This window comes from Amblyomma maculatum, chromosome 7, assembly GCF_055883805.1.
Source record: "Amblyomma maculatum isolate TAMU_Amacu chromosome 7, ASM5588380v1, whole genome shotgun sequence".
NCBI classification, from domain to species: domain Eukaryota; kingdom Metazoa; phylum Arthropoda; class Arachnida; order Ixodida; family Ixodidae; genus Amblyomma; species Amblyomma maculatum.
Window position 1 is genome coordinate 63,884,776 of NC_139350.1, and position 21,622 is coordinate 63,906,397.

General features: G+C 45.3%; 1 protein-coding gene across 1 annotated transcript in view; it reads left to right on the plus strand.

Annotated features, from left to right (window-relative positions):
• The first annotated feature begins 2,753 nt into the window (after positions 1–2,753).
• The window catches only part of LOC146183555 (uncharacterized), a 33,178-nt gene continuing 14,309 nt past the window's right edge, over positions 2,754–21,622 (plus strand). Inside the window, exons 1-3 of the mRNA XM_084608719.1 lie at positions 2,754–2,861; positions 5,740–5,878; positions 17,724–17,935. Coding sequence (XP_084464845.1) covers positions 2,754–2,861; positions 5,740–5,878; positions 17,724–17,935 — 459 coding nt within the window. The remainder of the gene's footprint in view (positions 2,862–5,739; positions 5,879–17,723; positions 17,936–21,622) is intronic.

Genomic DNA, 21,622 nt, shown 5'->3' on the forward strand with positions numbered 1-21,622 from the left:
AGCGGCTGAGCACTAGTCTAAATGAAACCGTGCTGGCCGCTCAAAGTTGTCTCGGAAACTGACGCGCCATGTTAAGTTGGTGTGTTATAATCACCCCGTTCAGCTGACTTGGGCTAAAGCGCTGCGTTAGAGCGAGGACTAAACGTACCGAGAGAATGTAAACCCAGTCGTAGTGCGGGGCAAATACAGCCCCTTTCGTCTGCGTGCACGTGTACATGTATCGCAGATACACCTACCACATGCCTAGCGACGGCAACTGGGGTGGGCGCCTGCCCGATGGCTCCTGGGGCGGACAAGTGGGACTCGTCGTTCGTAACGTAAGTGGTACTCATTCATTCATTCCTTCCAGTTCCTCCTTCCCTGTCATGTGGCCTCGTGACGTCATACAACTCGCCGACCAATCAGTTCCTAGCCATGCCATATGTCAACCACCACCTGTTAGAGCCATTCCCATAATTTCTTATTCTCGCAACGCGGACGCAGTATTTCTTGGAGAGCGGGACATTAAACACCATTACCTTAAAATTGTCCGATTCCAAGTCTACATGAGACCGCGCTTTGCAGCAATGAGCCCTTTGCAACTCCCACGGCTACGGTCGCTACAATCGGCGGCAAGTAAATGGAATCTATTTCTCTTATTTAAACTTTTTTTTTTCACGTTGAAGAGACTTTATCGCGTAGAACTAAGCACGTTAGCTGTTATGTAAAGAAGACAAAGAACAGAAAAACGCTGCGGCATCGCCATCACCATCGCTTGTCTCCGGCACCCATCTGGCTCGCGCTGAAGCTGTGCCCTGCGGCTGGTAATTCGACCCTGCTGTGCCCGAAGTACTGCCAGTGCTAGACGTTCCAGCCAAAAAAGTCGGTATTGTTAGAAGAATCGAAATGAATGCAATGTTTTCTCTTTGTTAATGATTTTCTTGTTTTGTTAGACGCCGATGTCCAAGAGTTTGATTCCGTCATGCACCAAGTTCGATACATTTTTGTTCAGTGCCTTCACCCGCTAACGTTGACCCGTGAAGCGCCTGAAAATAACGAGATACGATTTTTTGATCTCAGACTCAGCTTCAGGCTAAATCAAACTTGCTGGTCTCATGAAGCGCGAAGCAAGGAGCCACAGCTTCCGTTTGCGTCGTCGCACTCTAAGCTCGTAAAACGCGCTGTGGCTAAGTCGTGCTATAGCAATGCTTTAAACAAATCATGCATGCTTTCACTACAATAAAAGAAATTTTCAACCACCAAACCAATCGCCTTGTGAAGGCAGGATATCCCAAAATCGATGCTTGCATGTTTAAGCGAAAACAAAGAGAAGGAACTGACAGAATCCGGCAAAGAAAAACAAAAGACAACAGTTGTTTCCTATATCCACAAATTTTCCCATAGGCTAAAGAAGACAGACCACCGAGCTAATGCCAGAGTTGTTTTCTCGGCTCCCGAACAGCTTGGGAAATTGTGCAAGCTTGTTAACGCTGAATCTGCACCAGAAAAGAGCACAGTAAAACATGAAAATCAATTTGTTGCATGAAAAAATGGTGTTGTAGATCTACTCCATTTCATTCTCTTGCGGTAAACGGTACGTCGGCCAGACAGGCAGAGGTCTTAGCGAGCGCCAAAGGAAACACAATAACAATGTTTTCAACTCCGGTAAAGGGTATAGCGGCGTCCATTGCAGATATCGTAAATGTAAAGACTGCCAGCCATATTTCCAACAAACAAAAGTGTTAAATAGGCATCGGGAGAAGTTACCCCTGAAATTATTGGAGTCGCTCAAATTGCCTGGTCAAATGACGCCTGTGTCAGCAGCCCGTCCTTGGCGTTGTCAGCCAAGGAACTAAAATTTCTAGCTACAGAAAAGTGACGTGGCGGCATCAAATGTGTTTTTCACGTGCATAATCAAATGTGTATCGACTCTGTTTTCTTTTCTTGTTTGGAGCCTGACCTACATATTTCCACGTTCCAAGCAATAAACATCAGTTGCAAGTCAGTGCCTGTCCGTGTGTGTCTTCCTTCCGTCTTTGTCTAAGTGGCGCTGTTCTTCAAATTCACGTTTATACGGCTCGGTTAAAGCGGCGCTTTATATGTTGTCTGCTAGCTTGCGCTGTCAGGTCAAAGCTTTAAAGGCGGAGCTTGTTTCCCCATTATTTCTGCATTCATAACAAACTTTTGCCCCCACTGTCTTTTATGCCAACGTTGCTTGTCTCCTTCCCTGCCGCAGTATTCCGAATGTTGCACGATGTGGTATTGAATTTTCGGGCAACGGTAAAGCGAATGAGAGCGGACGAAGCTCTTCTGCACTACTCCACGAAAAAATGTTGCGCCGATGACAAGACTCCTGTGCGGGAGCCGGCTGGCCAGCTAGAGCCTGAACTAACGAAGTGCCGCACGGTGTTAGTTTGAGTCACTGTGGGATGACACGAACATTCATTTTTGTTATTTTGTCCGCAAGTTGTTCACTTCACGCGCAGGAAACTAACACTGTACAAACCGCATTATTGGTACGGGGCTGGTAACGGACTCCCTTCCTCGCGGAGCAGAATCAGCGGGGTAGTAGCACGATTACTGTTGAATTCCGCATGTTTCCAATGGGCCGCTGCCCCGGATGGGAACAGTGGGAATAGATGAAGTAGCTGTCACAATGCCACTGGCGCAGCGAGGGCGGGCGCACTACAGTCATTTTCAGGATGTTTCATTTCTTGCAGGAGTGCGACGTAGCCGTTGGACCATTGGCTTTGACCAGCGATCGTGTGAGCGCCATGCAGCCGCTGCCGGCCTATTTCTACGCCGATGCCAGCCACATGGCTGGCCGCAGGCATGTGTTTGTCAGCGACGTATTCGGCTACATTTACGCCTTCGATGAACAGGTGATGGCTGCAGAAGGGAAGGCTTACGACGCACTCTCCATTTTAATGCCATATCACTCATTCGGCAATGGGTGCACCTCTTTGCATGTCACGGCTCGCTCGTTCGTTGCATTGTGGCGCAATAAATGTGTGAATGCGTACGCGGCTTGCATGGCTGCCGAATGATCCACTATTAAGCACCTCCTCACGAAGAAAACGACAACAGAAACAAAATGCGCGAGCAAACATTTGTTCGCCCGTTTTCAGGTTGTTGGCCGGTTGGTATTTATGAGAACAGCGCACCATAAACGCGAAAAAGAACAGAAGACACGTGCGCAAAAACGCAGCGCTGTTTGCGTCTACGTTTGTGTGTACGTGTCGTTCGTTGTTCGTCCCATTTGGGGTGCGCTGTTTTCATTACGTCGCTAGGGTGCCCGCTTTCACCATACGTGCAGAAAAGGTATGAAGGCTAAGGAACAAGGGAGCGAAGAGATGGCAGAAAGAACAATAATTTTCTGCTATCGCAATGAAGGTAGCTTATGCTCTTTAATACCGGGTTGGTTGGCTGAGCTGGTGCGCCGACCATGTGTAGCTGCAGCTACTATCAAGAATCGCCGAATTCGCTTTTCCCACTGCGCAGCCACCGGTGAGTTCACATGGTTGAGGAAGACAATAATGCGATAGAATAAGAGGTCTCATAGCAAATTAAGCCCTGGGTCTGGTGTGTGATAATAATAGGCTATGTTTAAGGGTCATGACGTCCCACATACGACACACGTATGTCTGCGGTCGAAAGGATAGAGTCATAGTGTCATTTGCTCTGTGATGTCATGCATAAGGACACCATCACTTGTTCCAAGGTAATTAAAAGTAACATAAAATGTGATTATGAGGTCGAAATAAGTATGTGTAATTATAAACATAATCAGATAAATAAGGCATCTCTACATAATATTATACTACTTGAGCATTACAAGTGTCAAAAGCTAGAACTGAGCCTCCGTCGCCGTATTGCGAGCCGCGGGCGCCATTTCTGCGTCGAGGGGAAAAGCTGCCGACCACGTGCTCTCGAAGAGATAAAGGTGCGCCATACAGATGGTGAGGCACTGACTATGTGACCAAGGTAGAGGCGGAGAAATTGCCGTCGCTCACGGCGCTGCGCAGCTACAACACTCAGTCTGTGTCGCGTCACGTCACGAACGTTCACTAAGGCACGCAAATGAAGCCCAAATTAGAAATCTGCTGCTTCAGCGCTTTCAACTCGTCCATGGTCCTTTACACTGACGACTGTCACATATCGTCATCAGTTACTCATATACTGCGTGTAGTGTGCGACCAACGTTACCGCTATTACAGACCTAACCATTCGCACCCTTTCTCTTTTGGGGGAGTTGAGCAGACATCATACGGCCATAGTTTATGCCGCAATATTTACAATCTCTAAAGTGATGTGAGGCCTGCAGTTGCTTGTTCTTATTCCTGTGATGAGCTCGAAGCCCGCATATTCCACTGAGGTCGCAGTCAGATAAAATTACGGATACTGTCCCAAGGCCCGGGTTTAAGTCTAAGCAGTGTTGTGGGGCATCTATTTCATCTGTGGAAATCCTAGAGTTCGCATAATGAGAACCAGTTCTCCCATCGAGAAGACTGGAAAGCTTGAGATGCGAAATTAGCCACACGGCGTGGTGAAGAAGCAAACCTTGGTCGCCATTTCACAGGGCGTATACTACATGATTACGCGTTGGGAAGTGCGCAAGTCGAGATTTTCGAATGACTGCTTATTACCCAGTACTAGACTAAGTTTAGGTGGAACAAAATACCGGGCGGCCACACCCCACAAAGGAATCAGCAGCGCTCGACACAGTTAACCTACGTCTTGTTACCATACAAACGCAGAGCAGCAATTGATATTTTTGTCCAGCACCCGATTTCATTTTGTGTGTTAACTCCAAAATGAAAATCAGTGCACATTATTTCATTGTTGCTGTTGCCATAAACTATAAAGCCTTCATGGGCGGCTCTATATAATGTTTCCGTTTCGCTAACATGTATCTGGAGAAAACATTCCCATTCATCAGATGTGACCGTATTTTTGGGGGCAACCAAAAAAAAAAAGAAGAGAGAGAGAGAGAATACCACTTCAGTTCTAGAGATAGATCCACGTCTGTGCGCTCGATCTTCATTACTGCAAAGCATTTTTATATCACTAGAAAATATAGAAGCGTTCTGTTCAAGCACTGAACATCGTAAGCATGATTACTGGTGTTATAGAACACCCGCCTTTGAAGCCAGACAACTGCCTGCTCCTTGTGAAATATCCATTTACATTTGTCCTGCCTCCCGAGACCACCAAAACCCACGCTCAACTTGAACACGTTGCCATAGTGAAATTCTGCGCGACTTGAAATAATGTGAGCTGTCGTCCGCTTGGTTGGCAGGCGGCTTCAGTGGTTATCGAGCGGTAGCGTCCCCGTACCAGCGCAAAGGGCTTCCACGTTACCATTTGAACAATGCAAAAACCTGCACTTGCAGTATGGGTCATTTACTTCAGCAAAAGAAAAAAATAAAATAAAAGAAAAGAAAAGAACGATAAGCAAAAGACAAATGCCCAGCAGGCTAGTTGCGACTATACTTTAGTGGAATATAACCAGTTGAGTATCTTTTTTTAACAGTCGAAACTGTAGTTATTAATGATGTAGGCATAATTGCGGGCGCCATACTAAAATTAAAAACGTGCGGCCCGTGTGCACTGAGCTAACTATTAACTTGGTCGGCCAAAAGCACGCGCGTTAGCCCTTTTTGCTAGCGTGTGTCTGCAGATCTACTAAACATGCCCGTTTTCTAACTGGCAGCATTGCTTTATGGCCAATGCTGACCGTCTCCGTTTGGCGTGCCACAGGTCTGGATGGGAATCGGCATTTCGCTGGCTACAGTCGCCCTCATCATGGTCATGTTCCAGAACAAATTCAAGTTTGCTGGCGCAGGAGTGAAGCTCTTGGACTACGCGTTTCTACTCTTCGCTATGCTCTTGACTAAAGGTACGCTGGATCCTTTTCGCTCAACACACATTTCACACCTGATGAAAACTGCGGAAAAAGGTATCCACCAGAATGACTTATCATCTTTCTATTTTTCTACTTGGGGACAATAGTATTTCAGACCTCTAATAAGACTTCAAATGCGCCTTGCTCCCCACAAAAAAAAAAAAAAAAAAAAAAAAAAAAAAAAAAAGAAAGGACAAAACTTTCGCGTGCCCTAACTTCCGCGGGATGCAACCAGAACACTGTTCTTCTCAGCACTATTCGTCGCGAGATCGACCTAGAGGTGGCGCCACCGTCACTCCGGTAGTGTGGATCGGCAGCCGGCGGCGCTCGCAGAAACGCACGCTGCGTAGGTCTGCTTCCGAGTTTACGGCGGGTTTGTTGGCGATGAAAACGTGTCTTCTGCAGTATTTCTGCAATATTGCAGAAAAAAATCCAAGGATTTCGCCAATGCAGCAGAAGAAGAACGGATTTTAGGAAAACAAAGCACGCAACCACCAGTCTCTAGATTTACTTTGCACGTTTCTTGCGCTTTCTTGCGCTTTACCGCGCTCACGCGCCTAATGCTTGGGCCTGCCTAATGACAGCTTTGTTTTTCTTATCGACTTTTAAACAGTTTGCACATGTCTCATGCGAGTGAGACCGGCAAATTTAGTGTCAAGCCCACGCAGATACAAGGTTCGTGCTCTTACCTGCAGTACTTTAGATTGAATCGAGAAAGCCTGGTTCATTATATCGTACTTGACTCGAGGATTAAGCAGGTTAAATGTAGCATTGGCAGCGCGCTGCATGGCGAGTTGCTTTAGACTGAGTGCACATCAACTCTGGCCCAGACAACCACGCACAAGTATTCCCCAAAAATGAGATCACGCCGACACTATACAAGAAACCTCGCCGCACAGGAAAGGTGATTCTTCACGTGTACAGCGCTGAGTGGATTGAATTTGCCGAGATGCTTTTGCGGCCACTGTCATAGAATGTGATAGTGTATTAATGCATGTTCCACTAACTGTAAATGATTTCCTGAAACCGAGGAAAGTATAAGGGATTTCTGATGTGTGTGATGTTAATATATAACGGTAAATTAGTAGTGTAATTATTTTGTTTCACAATGCGAATAACTTTCACCCTGTGAGAGAACTTTTACACACTTGACAGAATTTACAATAATCAGCGATTAATTTTCAGTAACGTTAAAGTGAAAGCTACGAATTACTCGCTGCGAAGACATTGTCATAAACTGCACATGGGCATTGTCATGTTCTGGGAAGCAATTTTACAGGCTGAAAATTTCTTTATCACTAATTATTTAGCAGTGACTAAATCTTATGCGAAGTAAAATATTAGGGTTGCTTCCAAAACAGATGCCGGATATAAAACTATTCCGAAAGAAATGGAGGTCATCTTATCATGCGACTATAATAAATGTATTTATTCCCGAACTAAACACTGATATTTAAGCCCGCATGAAGCTGTTTTACTCCCCTTGTCAGAAATGACAAGTTTTGTCGGAAGACAGCACTCGGACGAAAAGGGATTATAATGGTAATAATAGGCTACCAGTAAAGTACATTGATCTAGGTGTATTATGTAATATTTAAGGTAACAAATAGGTGCAGAAAATACGTTTCCCAAACATTCGAGCGTTTCTCTAAAGCAAAATGTGCTCACTAAAACTTTTTACGGATGCAGAGAAGCCTTCAACAACAAAAGAAAAGAAAAGAAATGAAATACATATTGGCCCAGGTTTAACGCATGAAAGCAGCATCGGCTATATGATGGATGATTGCAGAGGCTGGTTTTGGTGTCGCTTTTTTTTTTCATTATTAACACTACATTTACCACGTGGGATTGTTTATTGTGCAGTCAAATTGCACAGCAGAGGAACGCCTTTCGAAACGGTTGTAATTGAATCCCCCGTCCTCGAAATCAGCAGTCGAGCGCCCTTACCATTGAGACACCGCGACAGAGGTTTAAAAGCAAAAGAAAAAAAAAGAAAACACAAAGTACTCACACAACTCTATCGTGAATACAGACGGCATAGCAGGCATCGAGTGGTCTGTTCAAACTGCATTCTGCTATATGAAGCAGTCTGCGGTGGCATATGTTTTAGTAGCTGCGGTATTCCAAACAGAAACGGGAATATGCGATTTCTGAGCGTTCGACTTAACATTTATTGACGGCAACGACCTGTTTTGCTTTGACACGGCGGTAACGACAGTACCACTTCGTTTGAGACATTTCATGTCAAAGGATCTCACGCGCCGAAGACAGCGATGGATGATGTCCTTATCCAAGCATGACATGCTCGATACGGACAAGTATATTTTTTTAATGAAGCGTGGGGTTATAGACTGTTCATATTTATTTTGCAAGAGGCATATAAGTAAGCAAAAGCTCACAGGAACCGCGAAACAAACAAAAACACTTCTGTACACGCCGCATGCGCGCGCGTAAATCACTGCAGGCTGGCACGCGACGCGAAAGCGCATCCACACTGAGTAGGTTTCGCCGCTGAGCCGCAAGGTGGCGACTCTGCTCGATCTCGAGGCCGATAGACCTAAATGGCAATGTCTGGATTGTATGTCAGTCGCACTGGGGTACGAATTATCGAATGCACCCTCACAGGCCTACTTTTGATGCTTAAGGATGTGTCTTAACCTCCCTGTCGTTTCTAGAAGATGACAAAAAAACAAACAAAAAGCTTGTGACTGCGCTCAATGCGTGTCAGAACGTGTAAAGAACGAACCACGAGTATTTTTGCATGCTTCGACCCTGCCTTTGTTGCAGTGACGCTTCCATGCATATTTATACCGCTTAGGTGTGTTTTGCCTGTAATGTAGTGAGAGAGCCGCCTCGCTTTGTGAGAAAGAACTACTAAACTACATAGCGCGGAATAGGTCGGCGCCAGAAACAGTGGGGCTAGTCCAATTCGGGTAGCCGCGGTAGCGATACGTTACCCAAAAAACTAAGCGCAGAATAATCTCTAAAGAAAAAAAAGTTCACTTATTTTCCTCAGTCTGAGAGGAGTTAAATAATTTTGATGGTTGTTGTGCGGAACAGCCAACGGTCGATGCTGAAATTCCTGGGATTTGTGATGAGGCGTTCGTCCTACGCGATAGCGTAAGGGTGTCGTGTCGCAGAAAACCTGCAGCGTCACCGGCGTCGCCTACGTATGCGGTGTCGATCTTTCGTGAATAAATAGTCACAAAAACTATAACAAAAAGAACAATTCAAGGAAAGGTCCAAATATAACCGAAAACGATGAGGAGGTTCCTGTAACCGGAATAAACAAGATTATCAAAAGCATAAATTCGGGTTAATTAGGCCGGACATTGGGTTCTCGGTTGAGGGGCGAGCACGTAACACATTTAATTCTGTGCCGCATTTTTGTCTTATCTGAGGTGCAGTGACGGCTCTTCCGCCGAACGAACCCTCTCACTTTGGCGTAAAGACTCAATTGCTATCGCTTAATCTCGCACAACGCGCAGGTAGCCTTTTTTTTATTTTTATTTTTGAAGCGCACTGTTGAAGGCATTCAAAATCAAAGGCGAACCCTGCACTTAAACCTTCTAAGTCGGTACTGCGGTTCGACACACCTAACATTAAATTATCCGCTCTAAACGATCGCCTGTACCGCAATCAGCGCACGTGAAACGCCAGATTAACTGGTAGAACCCTATTTCACGCAGAGGAGATGCACTTAAACATCGAAAGCCGAAGCCACGTCCTTTGGCTGCCCGGCGCCTTTCCTCTCTAAGCTCCTGTCTGCTCCTGCGAGACGTTAGTCGGCCGCAAGAAAAGTGCGCCAACATTATAAGACAAGAGAGATGCGTGCGCCTCATATCATTTTTTTTTTTTTGTAGAGTTCTCGATGGACGCCACCTGACCCTGCGGAATAACTCGGATGCACTCTATATATGATAAGCGAGGCATCTTTGGACCGTAGATGTTAGTTATGACTGGCTGTGATATATTACTTTAGAAGGTTAGGAGGCCGAATGAGGCATATACTGTACTGAAGGGTAGGCATGTACTGTGTTATCGAGGTTTACCGGAGAGGCGACAACTATTAGTAGGTTTCCTTGTCAATAAGTATACAGCGGGTAATACCGATTAATTCTATAGTATTAATGAGAAAGGTGGCAGGCATCGTAATTAGGCTTAATTAACGGTATAAACTGAAGGTTGTACAGGTCTACGCACCTACATGTAGTCATGATGACCAGAGAGTTGAGAGCTTTAGGGAAAAAGCTGGCAGGAGACCAGGCAGTGGTGTATATGGCATTGGTTATAGGAATAAGCAGGGGGAAGTTGCTAGTTGAGTTTGCAGAATGCAATAACTTGAGAATCATGAGCACCTTCTTCAGCAAACGGAAGAACCGGAAGTCGACATGGAGAAATCCTAATGGGGAGACTAAAACTGAAATTGATTTGATAATGAGTGCTAACCCCGCCATTATGCAGGATGTAGAGATAATCGGGAAAGTTAGATGCAGTGACCACAGGATGGGAAGGTCTCGAATTAGTCTAAATCTGAAGAAGGAACGAAACAGATTAGTAAGAAAGACGTCCATCAACAAATTAGCGGTGAGAGGGAGAACCGAAGAGTTCAGGGTCTCGCTATAGAACAGATGTTCAGCTCTAACCGAGGATGACATTAGCCTAGAAGCACTGAACTATAATTTCAGAGATATAATTGCTGAGTGCGCTGTGGAAGTAGGCGGTAGGATAGTTGGAGAGGATACCGGCAAGCTGTCTAAGGACTCAAGCAGACGAAAAAGTTTACTTCGAAACGCCAAAGTATGAAAGCTTCCACTCCAATAGACCAGATAGAATTGGTCGAGATATCAAAGCTAATCAATAAGCGCAAAGTGACCGATACAAGGAACTATACCATGGAGAAAATTGAGCACGCTGCAAAGAACGGGGGAAGACTTAAAGCGATGAAGAAGAAATTGGGCATAGAAAACAATCGGATGTACGCGCTAAGGGACAAGGCGGGCAGTGTCATCACGAATATGGACAAGATAGTCAAAGTAGCCGTGGAGTTCTATACTGATCTCTACAGTAGCCAAAGAAGTCAGGACATTAATGAGACTGGCAGTAGCGAAAAGCACTCAGAAGCCAGTGGCGAAGGACGAAGTTAAGAAAGCATTAGTAACTATGAAAAGGGGGTATTAAAGCAGCTGAAGAGAATCGGGTAACTATAGATTTGTTGAAGGACGTGGGATATTTTGCTAGAAAAACTGGCCACCCTGTATACGCAATGTCTGGTGTCATCGGCATTACCGGAACCATGGAAGAACGCAAACATTATCTTAATTCATAAGAAAGGGGACGCTAAGGACTTAACAAATTACAGACCAATCAGCTTACTGTCTGTTGCGTATAACGTATTTATCAAGGTAATAGGTTATAGGATCAGGACAACCTTAGACTGTAAGCAAGCAAAAGATCAAGCATGTTTTCGGAAAGGGTACTCTACTATCGATCATATCCATACCATCAATCAGGTGATAGAAAAATGCTCGGACTATAACCAGCCCTTATACATAGCATTCATTGATTACGAAAAAGCATTTGACTCAGTTGAAACCTCGGCGGTCACGAAGGCACTGCGAAATCAGGGGGTAGACGAGCCGTACGTGAAAGTGCTGGAAGATATATATAGTGGCTGCACAGCAACCATAGTTCTGCATAAAGAAAGCAACAAAATTCCCATAAAGAAAGGTGTTAGGCAAGGAGACACAAGCTCCCCAGTACTATTCGCAGCTTGTTTAGAGGAAGTATTCAGAGACTTGAAATGGGAGCAGTTAGGGATAAGGGTAGATGGAGAATACCTCAGTAATCTGCGATTTGCTGATGATATTGCCTTGCTAAGTAACTCAGGGGATGAACTGCAAATAATGATTGATGACCTAGACAGGAAAAGCAAAAATGTAGCATTGAACATCAATATGCATAAGACTAAGGTAATGTTCAACAGCCTCGGGAAGGAACAGCAGTTTACATTAGGTAGCGAAATACTGGAAGTAGCAGGCGAATATGTCTACTTAGGACAGGTAGTAACCTCAGATCCGGACCATGAAAAGGAAGTAACGAGAAGAATAAGATTGGGATGGAGCGCATTTGGCAAGCCACCACAGATTATGACTAGCAGCTTACCGGTACCGCTCAAGAGGAAAGTATAAAACAGTTGCACCTTACCTGTACTCACCTATGGGGCTGAAACGTGGAGGCTAACCAAGAGGGTTCTTACTTAAGTTGAGGACAACCCAGAGAGCTATGGAACGAAAAATGGTAGGGGTAACATTAAGAGACAGGAAGCGTGCAGAGTGGATCAGAGAAATAACTCAAGTTGCTGACATTCTAGTGGAAATCAAGAAAAAGAAATGGGCATGGGAAGTGTTGTGTACGCGAACCGCCGCACTGCCACACCGCCTCCTAGCAAACGGACGCACGACCGCTCCAGTTGCAATGCCTCCTTGCACCTGCGAGCCGGCCGCTTCGGAGAGTCTAGCGGCGGTCTCCCCTGCCTGCGCCGACGACGACGCGCGGACGTAACCCGAGCCGAGCGTTGCCTCGGAACTGGACCGTCCTGCGACCAGGTCAATGTCTTCTTTACAGGCGCTCGCGCTTCTCTCTTTCTTTCTCTTCCCCTCTCTTATTAAAGCACAATAAAGTAGTCTCTACCCAGCAACCGAATCGAGAGGTTCCTCGCTCACGGGGCTCCGATGCCCCGAACATAACAGGAAGGACATGTAGTGCGAAGAGAGGATGACCGATGGTCGGTTAGGGTAACAAACTGGATTCCAAGGGAAGGAAAGCGTAGAAAGGGACAGCAGAAAGTTAGGTTGGCGGATGAGGTTAAGAAGTTCGCAGGGGTCAAGTGGATGCAGCTAGCACAGAACCGGGTTAATTGAAGAAATATGGGAGAGGCCTTCGCCCTGCAGTGGGTATAGTCAAGCTGATGATGATAATAAAACCATATGACGCCTAGCTTTTCGATCTCCCACTATTTTTCGAATAGCACACAGATTCTTCTGCAATGTCTCGAGGATGCCATCTAACCGTCGCGTTCGCTGCCTGCCCCTTCTCTTGTGTCCCTCAATATTTCGCAGCATCACGTTTCTCAAGCAACTCCCTCCTCTCTTTGCATCAGATGACCAAAGTAGCTGAGCTTTAAATTTAGAATTTGGCCTTCCAATGTGCACTCAAGGTTTATGGCCGCCAGTATCGACGGATTTGACATTCTGGCAGTCCAAGAAACTTTCAAGAGCCTCCACCAGCACTGCAATTCAAAAGCGTCAATTTTTCGGCGGTCAGCCTAGTTCACAGTGCAACTCTCGCATTTATACATTGGAACTAGAAAAATCATTGCCCGAATTATCCAAATCTTGGTTCCCAGTCTGATGCATCTGCTCTTTTCTGGGCGGTCAAGGCTAGCCATTGCTTTCTGTCCCTAAAGCAGGCGTCTCGTAATTTTATGGCTGCAGCCATTTTGCGAGGTACTGTTGAAGCCGAGGAGAAAATCTGTCATAAGTTCCTCTTCTTGCCATGTATATTTCAGGATTTGATAGGGCAAGACGCCGCGATCTTTATCTTTTTAATGATCAGTTGAAGACCAAACTTCTCACTCTCTCCTTTTATGCGCGTCAGGAGTCTCTTGAGTTCTACCTCACTTTCTGCCATAAAGTGTAAGTCTGTTGATTCGTTTTTCAGCAATATTCACTACAGCGGATTAGTCGTATACAGCTCGGCCTTACTCATGGCGCCCTCAGCATATAGGTTAAATAGGCAGGGTGACAGTATGCAGCCTTGCCTCACTCGTTCCTCAATAGGGAACCAGTCATCAATAAGACCATGTTTAATTCGCACTCTATAGCCTCTTGTTCTTCATACAGGTTCCTCGGGAGACAGATGAGCTGAGTTGGAACTTCCATCTCTTGGAGAGCTTACATCATCTGTAGTGATCTACGCAATCAAACGCTTTCGTATAATCAATTTTAAGCACTGAACAAAGCGCAAGCCGTCATCATAAACTTGGCGCCAGCCTTCTGTGTGCGCACATTGTTAGTAGACACGCAACTTTTTACGCAGTAACCTCGAGGATCCGCTCGGAAACTCTGTGCCGACCAGCCTAAGATTACTGGGGAAATCTATTTGGGGATGGCGGTTACCTGACTGCACTTCTCTCGTTTTACCTTTTATAACTGATTGGACAGAGCTCAATGTTCACTGAAATTAGCACACAGGTCGTCAGGATATGGTAATCTATCGATACACGCCATGATGAATTTTTTAGTGCCCCTTTTATTTAGCGGTTACCAGAATTGATTGTGGATGAATGTAACTGTGATTCATGGTGTCTTGTTCTGCGCGTAAAACGAAGTTTACTAAATGTCATCTTCCAGTCGCTTTAGGTATTTGCAAGGTAGGAGTATTGATGCAACTACTGCCAATAAATTTTGAAAATTGTATCGCCTGTCCCAACCAAATTATTAAGGCACATGTACCAATTGAGCCTACTACTAGTCATTCACAACTTTTAACCGAGCATTAAAAATTTGTCATAAAATTTGAAAGTGCCAGCAAACGAAAATTAAAAGCTGTCAGCAAACAACAAGTACATAGGAGACTTACAGTTCATACAGACCCTGACATTACAGTGGTCTGCACGAGTTTTTCTGCCATATATCGCGGTGATGAATTGAAGCGAGTATTTTTGTCGTTTGATATAACTATCTCAGCTTCTGTCATAGTTATTTGTCTCATCACAACAGTCTGTGCAGATGAGGCTGCGTCCAAGGAACGTCGCACCGCTGAAGAGAGGTGTGCGTACCACGAATACGCGCATTTATCCAATTTTAGCACTCCTCGATCGATAGGGATCCGCGGCGGCATTATGAACGTGGTCGATAGGCTGTTGTATGGTGCCGTTCAGGTTGGCAGAGATGCCTGATGAACGATGCCTGCTGTATGAAGTCTACTGACATCAGTTGATTCCCGCAGGTGCAACTGGCGAGAGCAGTTCCATAATGAGGAATAATCGCCCCGTGTGTACATCACCTCCCAGTTAGAGAAGGCGTTAAGAGGCAACGTTAAAGATCACTTTTATTCCACGTATATTTTTTAATTACCAGGGAGCATGCCCTCACGGATGCTTATGGACCACGACTGTCAATTGAGCACTAATGTTGCAGTTAGGCAACATGGCGACTGTTAGCGTGTTATTCATGGCATAAAAGAAGAAATCCAACCATATTTTCTGCTTTGTAGTGCTGTTACGTTTAGACTGACTGAACCTTCTTTTCACCGGAAGGTAGTGAGCTTATTAATCGTCTAAAACAGCAACAGTGTCAAAACACCTGCACAGAGATAATGGCTTGAAGAGGTTTATAGAGAGCTGATATCAGGGAGAGTGTTTAGACATGGGGAGAGTAAACTTCTTTTAGATGGTTCTTGAAATCTCCCCCCCTTTTTTTCTTCTTCTCGTTGTTAGTGGTCCTTACTTCGCCGAAAGAATCGCAATGGGCCGAATAAAATTAACAAACTAGTTTAATTAAAATAATAGCTTACGTAAATGAACATGATCGAATAGAAGAAAAGCTCAGACACACATCCCGTTGGGTCGCCCTTCGGCTTAGGGCGGTCCGTTGTTCCAGGCGAGCGTGCAGGAAAACGTCCGTCGTCTTCTCCGCTGGGCCCGCAACTCCGGGACTACCCCCCCCCCCCTCCCCCAACTCGCCGTTCGCGCGCAGTCTCACTTTTCCTCGAAAACGTCCTTGATGTCCCACTGCCACCGTTCACACCGTTTTGCGGAAAATCATAGCTGTGATCGAGTTCGCCGTTAGCGTCTCAACCCCGGCCTCTCCACCGCTGGCATGCCACCTTCGATGATGCACACAAGATTTACGACTGCCTCTTACCATAGCCTCCGTATGCTCTTACACATACCAAAGAAAAAAAACAACAACGTAGAGACACCCAACGGGCTCTCGACGGGGTCCACCCACGGGGTTCGAAGCTCGCGCACTAACCAACAGGCCAGACACAGAACGGCCGAACGCTTTTCAATGCGCGAGACCCCCGCCCCTCAAGAAAGACAGAAAGACAGAAAACAGACAACGCGCGAAACAGGCAGGGGCACTTCACACTGTAACCGAAAACAAGAAAAAGATCCCCCCCCCCCCCCCCCCCCGTTTCCCCCTGAGTACGGGCATCGCTCCACCCGCGCGCCTCGCGGGCAGGCTCCCCGAAACGACAGAAAACACGCACAAAAAGGAAAACCCAAGCAAACATGCCCTGTTGACGACCTTACAGGGAGGGGGGTGTTTAGTGCGGAGGAGAAGCGCTTATCACTTTTGGTAGTGACCAAAGAAAATAAAAAATTTGCCGTGAATTCAAGGGACGCCTTCAGACTAACTGGGCAAGAGGGAAGGGAGGCGGGGGGGGGGGGGGGGGGCGTGCTTCTTTTTATGGAATGTGTAGGGAAGCCACTATTTGCCGAGAATAGCAAAACAATAAATACCTACAATGCAGAACAAGCCGTCTCCAGCGTTCCTCCTAACGCTATGGCGGCCTCGCTATTCTGATGTGCTGAAAGGGGTACAATTCGGGGCTACAGATTATTTTTGAAGTGACCCTCACTTCAGTTCCCATGCCAAGCAACTTCTGTACTTGGTCTGCATTTAATTTTCACTTGCTCCTGGAACGAGCAAAACAGGAAACGAATTAAGAAAGCGCCATTCAAGGGCGCGAATATGTTTCGAACCCATTCGCTTGGGAAATCGGGGTAGCTTGGGATGAAAGCGTCTCGAAGCAATCCATTACCAAAAGAGTTTATAAGGGCGAGCACTAGGTCCCCGATACGCGGTAACCAGATGAGGCTCATCATCGAGTATTGCATTCTTAGGACTTTCTACACTGAAAAGCACGGATGTTTTGTGCCGTTCCCAAAGTATATTCCTCGCTGAGGGAGGCAGTCGTTTCCCACATCCTTCCTGCTACACTAATCGGTGGACATGGTATCCAAGTTTACCTATCTGCTTCTACACAAGGTACTGGTCGGGCGAGCCGTCGACGCTACAGTGATATTATTGAACCGCTGAAGGGCTCAGACACTAACTGCGTTCTGTCTGCACGTTAACTCACAACGCTGGTGCAGCGGTTTTAGGGCCTTGTTAAGGCGCTCTTCGATATCCACAAAGGCAGACTCCTGTTTTCTACTTATAAGCTGCTGTTCCTTAGCCTTGAAAACTTAAATCGCAGCTTGTTAAACGTGTTCCACTGCGAGAAATGGCGAACGCCTTTGCGTTTATGCCCTTGGTCGTATCCTTCACTCGAACGTTTTGAAGCTGCATTATTTCACACATGAATATCGCCACAGCACTTGCAAAGCAGCAAGTTTTGAATCAAATTTACATCTGTATTGCCTCGATGCGTTCTGCCCCCCGCCGTGGTGGTGCAGTGGTTAGGGCGGTCGACTACTGTGCCCGGGATCGAATCCCGGCCGCGGCGGCCGCTTTTCGATGGAGGTGAAAAGCAAGGTACCAATGTGCTGTGCGATGTAAATGCACGTTAAAGAAACTCACGTAGTAGAACTTCCCGGAGCCCTCCACTACGGCGCTTCTCATAACCTGAGTTGATTTGGGACGTTAAGCTCCACAAACCAAACCAAACCTCGGTGCGTTTCGCAAAAATACTCCTCCAGTGTTAGAAGGCAAAGCTTTTTTTCAAGCGGACTCGTAGTGGATATAAACCTGCTTCTCACAACACGTCGGACCTGCAATTCCCAGATCGATATGCAAACGCTGAGGCGTCCCTTACTCGCTCGCAGGCCCTTCCCGGTGTCCGGAAAACACCCGCGTGCTGATCGGCGTGTGGTGGGTGGCTGTGGTGTTCGCGACCACATCGTTCACTAGTCACATGCAAGCCAGCATGGCCATCAAGACGGAGGTTGCCCGCCTGGAGAGCGTCGCCGACATCATCAAGCACCGCCGCATTGTGCCGACCATCATTGATGGCATGGCCTTCGACGTCTTCTTTAAGGTACATAATGGCAGAGCGTTGCGCGAACCGGGCACGACCTCGGTGAACAGGACGCTCAAACGATAACGCATAAAAGAAGACACACAGGTGCACTGCAGGCGTGTGTTCTCCCATGTCATGGCTGAGCGCCCTTAGGATCAAATATGTGTGTGTGTGTGTGTGTGTGGGGGGGGGAGTCTGTGGACAACACTATATTTATTTATTTATTTATTTATTTATTTATTTATTTATTTATTTATTTATTTATTTATTTATTTATTTATTTATTTATTTATTTATTTATTTATTTATTTATTTATTTATTTATTTATTTATTTTACCCTCAGGGCCGTTAGGCGTTGCAGAGGGGAGTGGGTATAACATACACGAAAAGACACAAAAAAAGCAGCAGATAATAAATTAAAAGTAGTACAGAAACACACTTATATAAAATCTATAACAGCATTTCGAAAGGCAACAGCATCAGTAAGTTCAGCAATTATATGGGGAAGGTGATTCCCGCTGACACAAGTTCTAGATATGAACGAATCATGAAAACATCTTTTGTTACAAGGAGGGATGCAAACTTTGTGGCGGTGATCAATGCGTGCTGAAATATATGGTGGTCTTTGTAATAACTTGTATTTAAGATAAGGATTATGATAAATCTTGTGAAAAGTCCACAAAGAAGCTATTGACCAGCGATGAGAAAGAAGGGGGAAGGAAAGGTTGGCTTTCATGGCAGTAACACTACTAGTGCGATGCATACATGGCAGTAATTGAATTACAGTAATGGAATTACTGTAATTTAATTACTTTTCTCGGTAATTTGTAATGTAATGATTTCATTTTTCGGGTTGGTAATTTAGTAATGTAATGAATTACTTTTCGGCAGTAATTTCGCTGCAAAATTAATTAATTCTTTTCGAAATTACTTTTACTAAAATGCGCCACTACTCTTTCAATAGACAACGAAGTAGAGTGCCGCGAAAGCAGGAACGGCGTGCGGCAAGCCAGCGTAACGGGTCTGCAAAGGGGGACAGAGTTGAGCAGAACAGTGCGTCTGAGACCTCAACCATTCTCCAAGCAGCAGGATACAAGGCGTCAAGGGAATGCTGAAGGGAGAGATGGTGCAAGAAGGCTGGAGCTGAAAACTAGTTTGGAGCGCGGCGTAGCGGCACTCCCTGTTGCGTCGGCTGGAGCACAGTGGTGCCTGGTTACACTCAACACCACGGGGCGAAGGAGGATTGGGGTTGGGGGAGATAGGCAGAAGGGTCCATGACGTGAGGCACCGTGGCTTGAGCATTACTGAGCACTGAGCACAAATGTGCCGACATCGATTCTTGGGAATGCGGAAGCAATAAATAACCTAGCTTCTCGGGCCCTTCAAATGGCGGAGACAGCTCCGGGCCAGCAAGACGCTGAGTTCGCCGGTCATTTCAGGACCGTTCGACCATGTTTTTTTGTTTGTTTCTTTTTACGGTAGTCTTGTTTTTGTAATCGCACGTACTGTAGGAGAGAGAGAAGGAATAGCTCTCTAAGACAGAATTTGGCGGGAAGACGAAAGAATGTGGGTACTTCGCGTCTGGAGAACAAGTTGTTTTGCTTACTAGCTTTGCTTAGTTTTTGCATGGGTGGAAACTAGAAAGTAATTTAAAAGTAATTTAATTATTCAGTAGAAGTAATTATAATGTAATTTCATTACGTTTTGGGAGCAGTGATGAGTAATGTAATTTAATTACTTTTCTGCGATTTTCAGCAAAGTAATTAGTAATGTAATTTAATTCCTTTTCAAAGGTAATTTTGCCATGTATGGTGCAATGATAGTTGGAAAGTATGAAACGACAACCGCGGTTTTGAACAGATTCTAAGTCAAAAATGAAAGATTCGACCCCGGGGTTCCAGACCGATGCCGCATACTCTAATTTAGAGCGGACCAATATTTTGTAAAGCAGTAATTTTAATGAACTTGGAGCACATGAAAAATTTCTGCGAAGATATCCAAGCATGGGTTATTTAGGATGTAGTCAACATGGATTTTCCAAGAAAGGTTAGAAGAGATGTGAACACCCGGATATTTATAAGACGGCACAGTTTCAAGAGAGATGCCATTAATATAATTATTGCTGCCAGTGAAATTGTATTTTTGGGCTTTTTCTGGTGTTGTTAACGTTTTCTCCTGTAGAAGAAGGAGCTTTTATGGCAGAGAAAATGGTTTTATACAATTTCCGGCCCCTTAAATGAAACTTGTGTCGTCAACCCCGAGGAGAAAGTTTACAGCCATTTTAAAGTGAGTACCGGTGTAGCGTAGCCCCAGATAACCGCGCAGAAAAGGCGATGTTGACGCGTTAACTTGCTAAACCGGTGGCGGAACTTTTGTCTTCGCTATTTTGAACAGCCGTATTTGGCAAGAATACCCTGTTTCTCATTGAAATGGTGCTATATATCAACACAGTATAATTAGATTTGTTGTTCCTATTCCTATGTGCTATGTAGCGCCACTTCCCTTTGGCTAATGTTCTCTTTGCTTCTCAGTGCCAAATGAATGAAATGCTTTTAAGTGAGTGGCAAACATACAATCATGAAGTTGGATTTAGCCTCGCGACACGAACTCTGGTACACCATCGGTAGTCGTTTCCTTCCTGCACACCAACTGGTCAATTATGGCACTATTTGCGATGACGTCCGCAGAAACCCTCTGTTTATTTTGTTACGCGCAGTTGTGTGCCGACGCAGAAAATGGCGCCTTGGTGATTTGCGCAATAAAAATAGGGGCCCGAGCGTAGAGCTGAGTGCACTTCGCCCTCGAAAAAGGACATTGTGTTGAAGAAAAACTGTGCCACTTACAAAGGCAGGAGCAACTTTTGTTTAATTTTGCCGTGTCTAACCTTCAGTCCCACCAGCGCCGCACTCCTCATCTGTAACTCTGCTCTCTATGATCCCCTTTTTATTGATATCTCGTGGAAATTCATTGGGTGCATTCAGCGGCGACAAGTTAGTATTAAACTTGTATGCTTTGTTTACCAGTTTTTTTGTGTGTGCAATAGCTCTGAAAGTTTACTGTGCAAAAGCTTGCACCCCCTAGCTTGAGCTCAAGAGGCCCCTTTTCTGTGCGCAATTGTCGCGCTGTTTGTACAAAATTTGGTTAGATTTGACCCCATCGACAACATTGTTATTTTGTAAGAAATGCAAAGAGTTGGCATTGTTAAGATAACACCACCAAGCGTGATAATGCATTTGCCATTAGAGTCTGTCAAATGTTTGATGCTTTAGCGCACTAGGTAGGCAGTGCATTTGTCTTGTATTCTACGAACGTTGTAGAGCGGGCTCCTGAAATCTAACTAAAATAATAATATTTCTGTTTTAACGAGTGATTCTGAATGCTAATTGTGAGAATATACATTTTACCCAAATTACTTTTATTTAAATTTGTAACAATTATGCATTGATGGGTTAAGAATAGCAGCTGTTTAACAGCTCACCCTGAATAATAAAAGCGCAAGTACGCCACTATAAGTTTATTCCCCGCTTTTTTTTTTTATACGGCACAACTTGCCATGTGGCTCTGCGACCTTCTTGTGCATACTTATGTCACCTTACTTCTTTTTAATCAAATCAAGATTCTCTTTTTTGAAGCTTGCGATATATTGAACGAAACGTTCGTGCTTGACGGCACGACGGCTTCGCCGCATCGAAGGGACCAGCAGG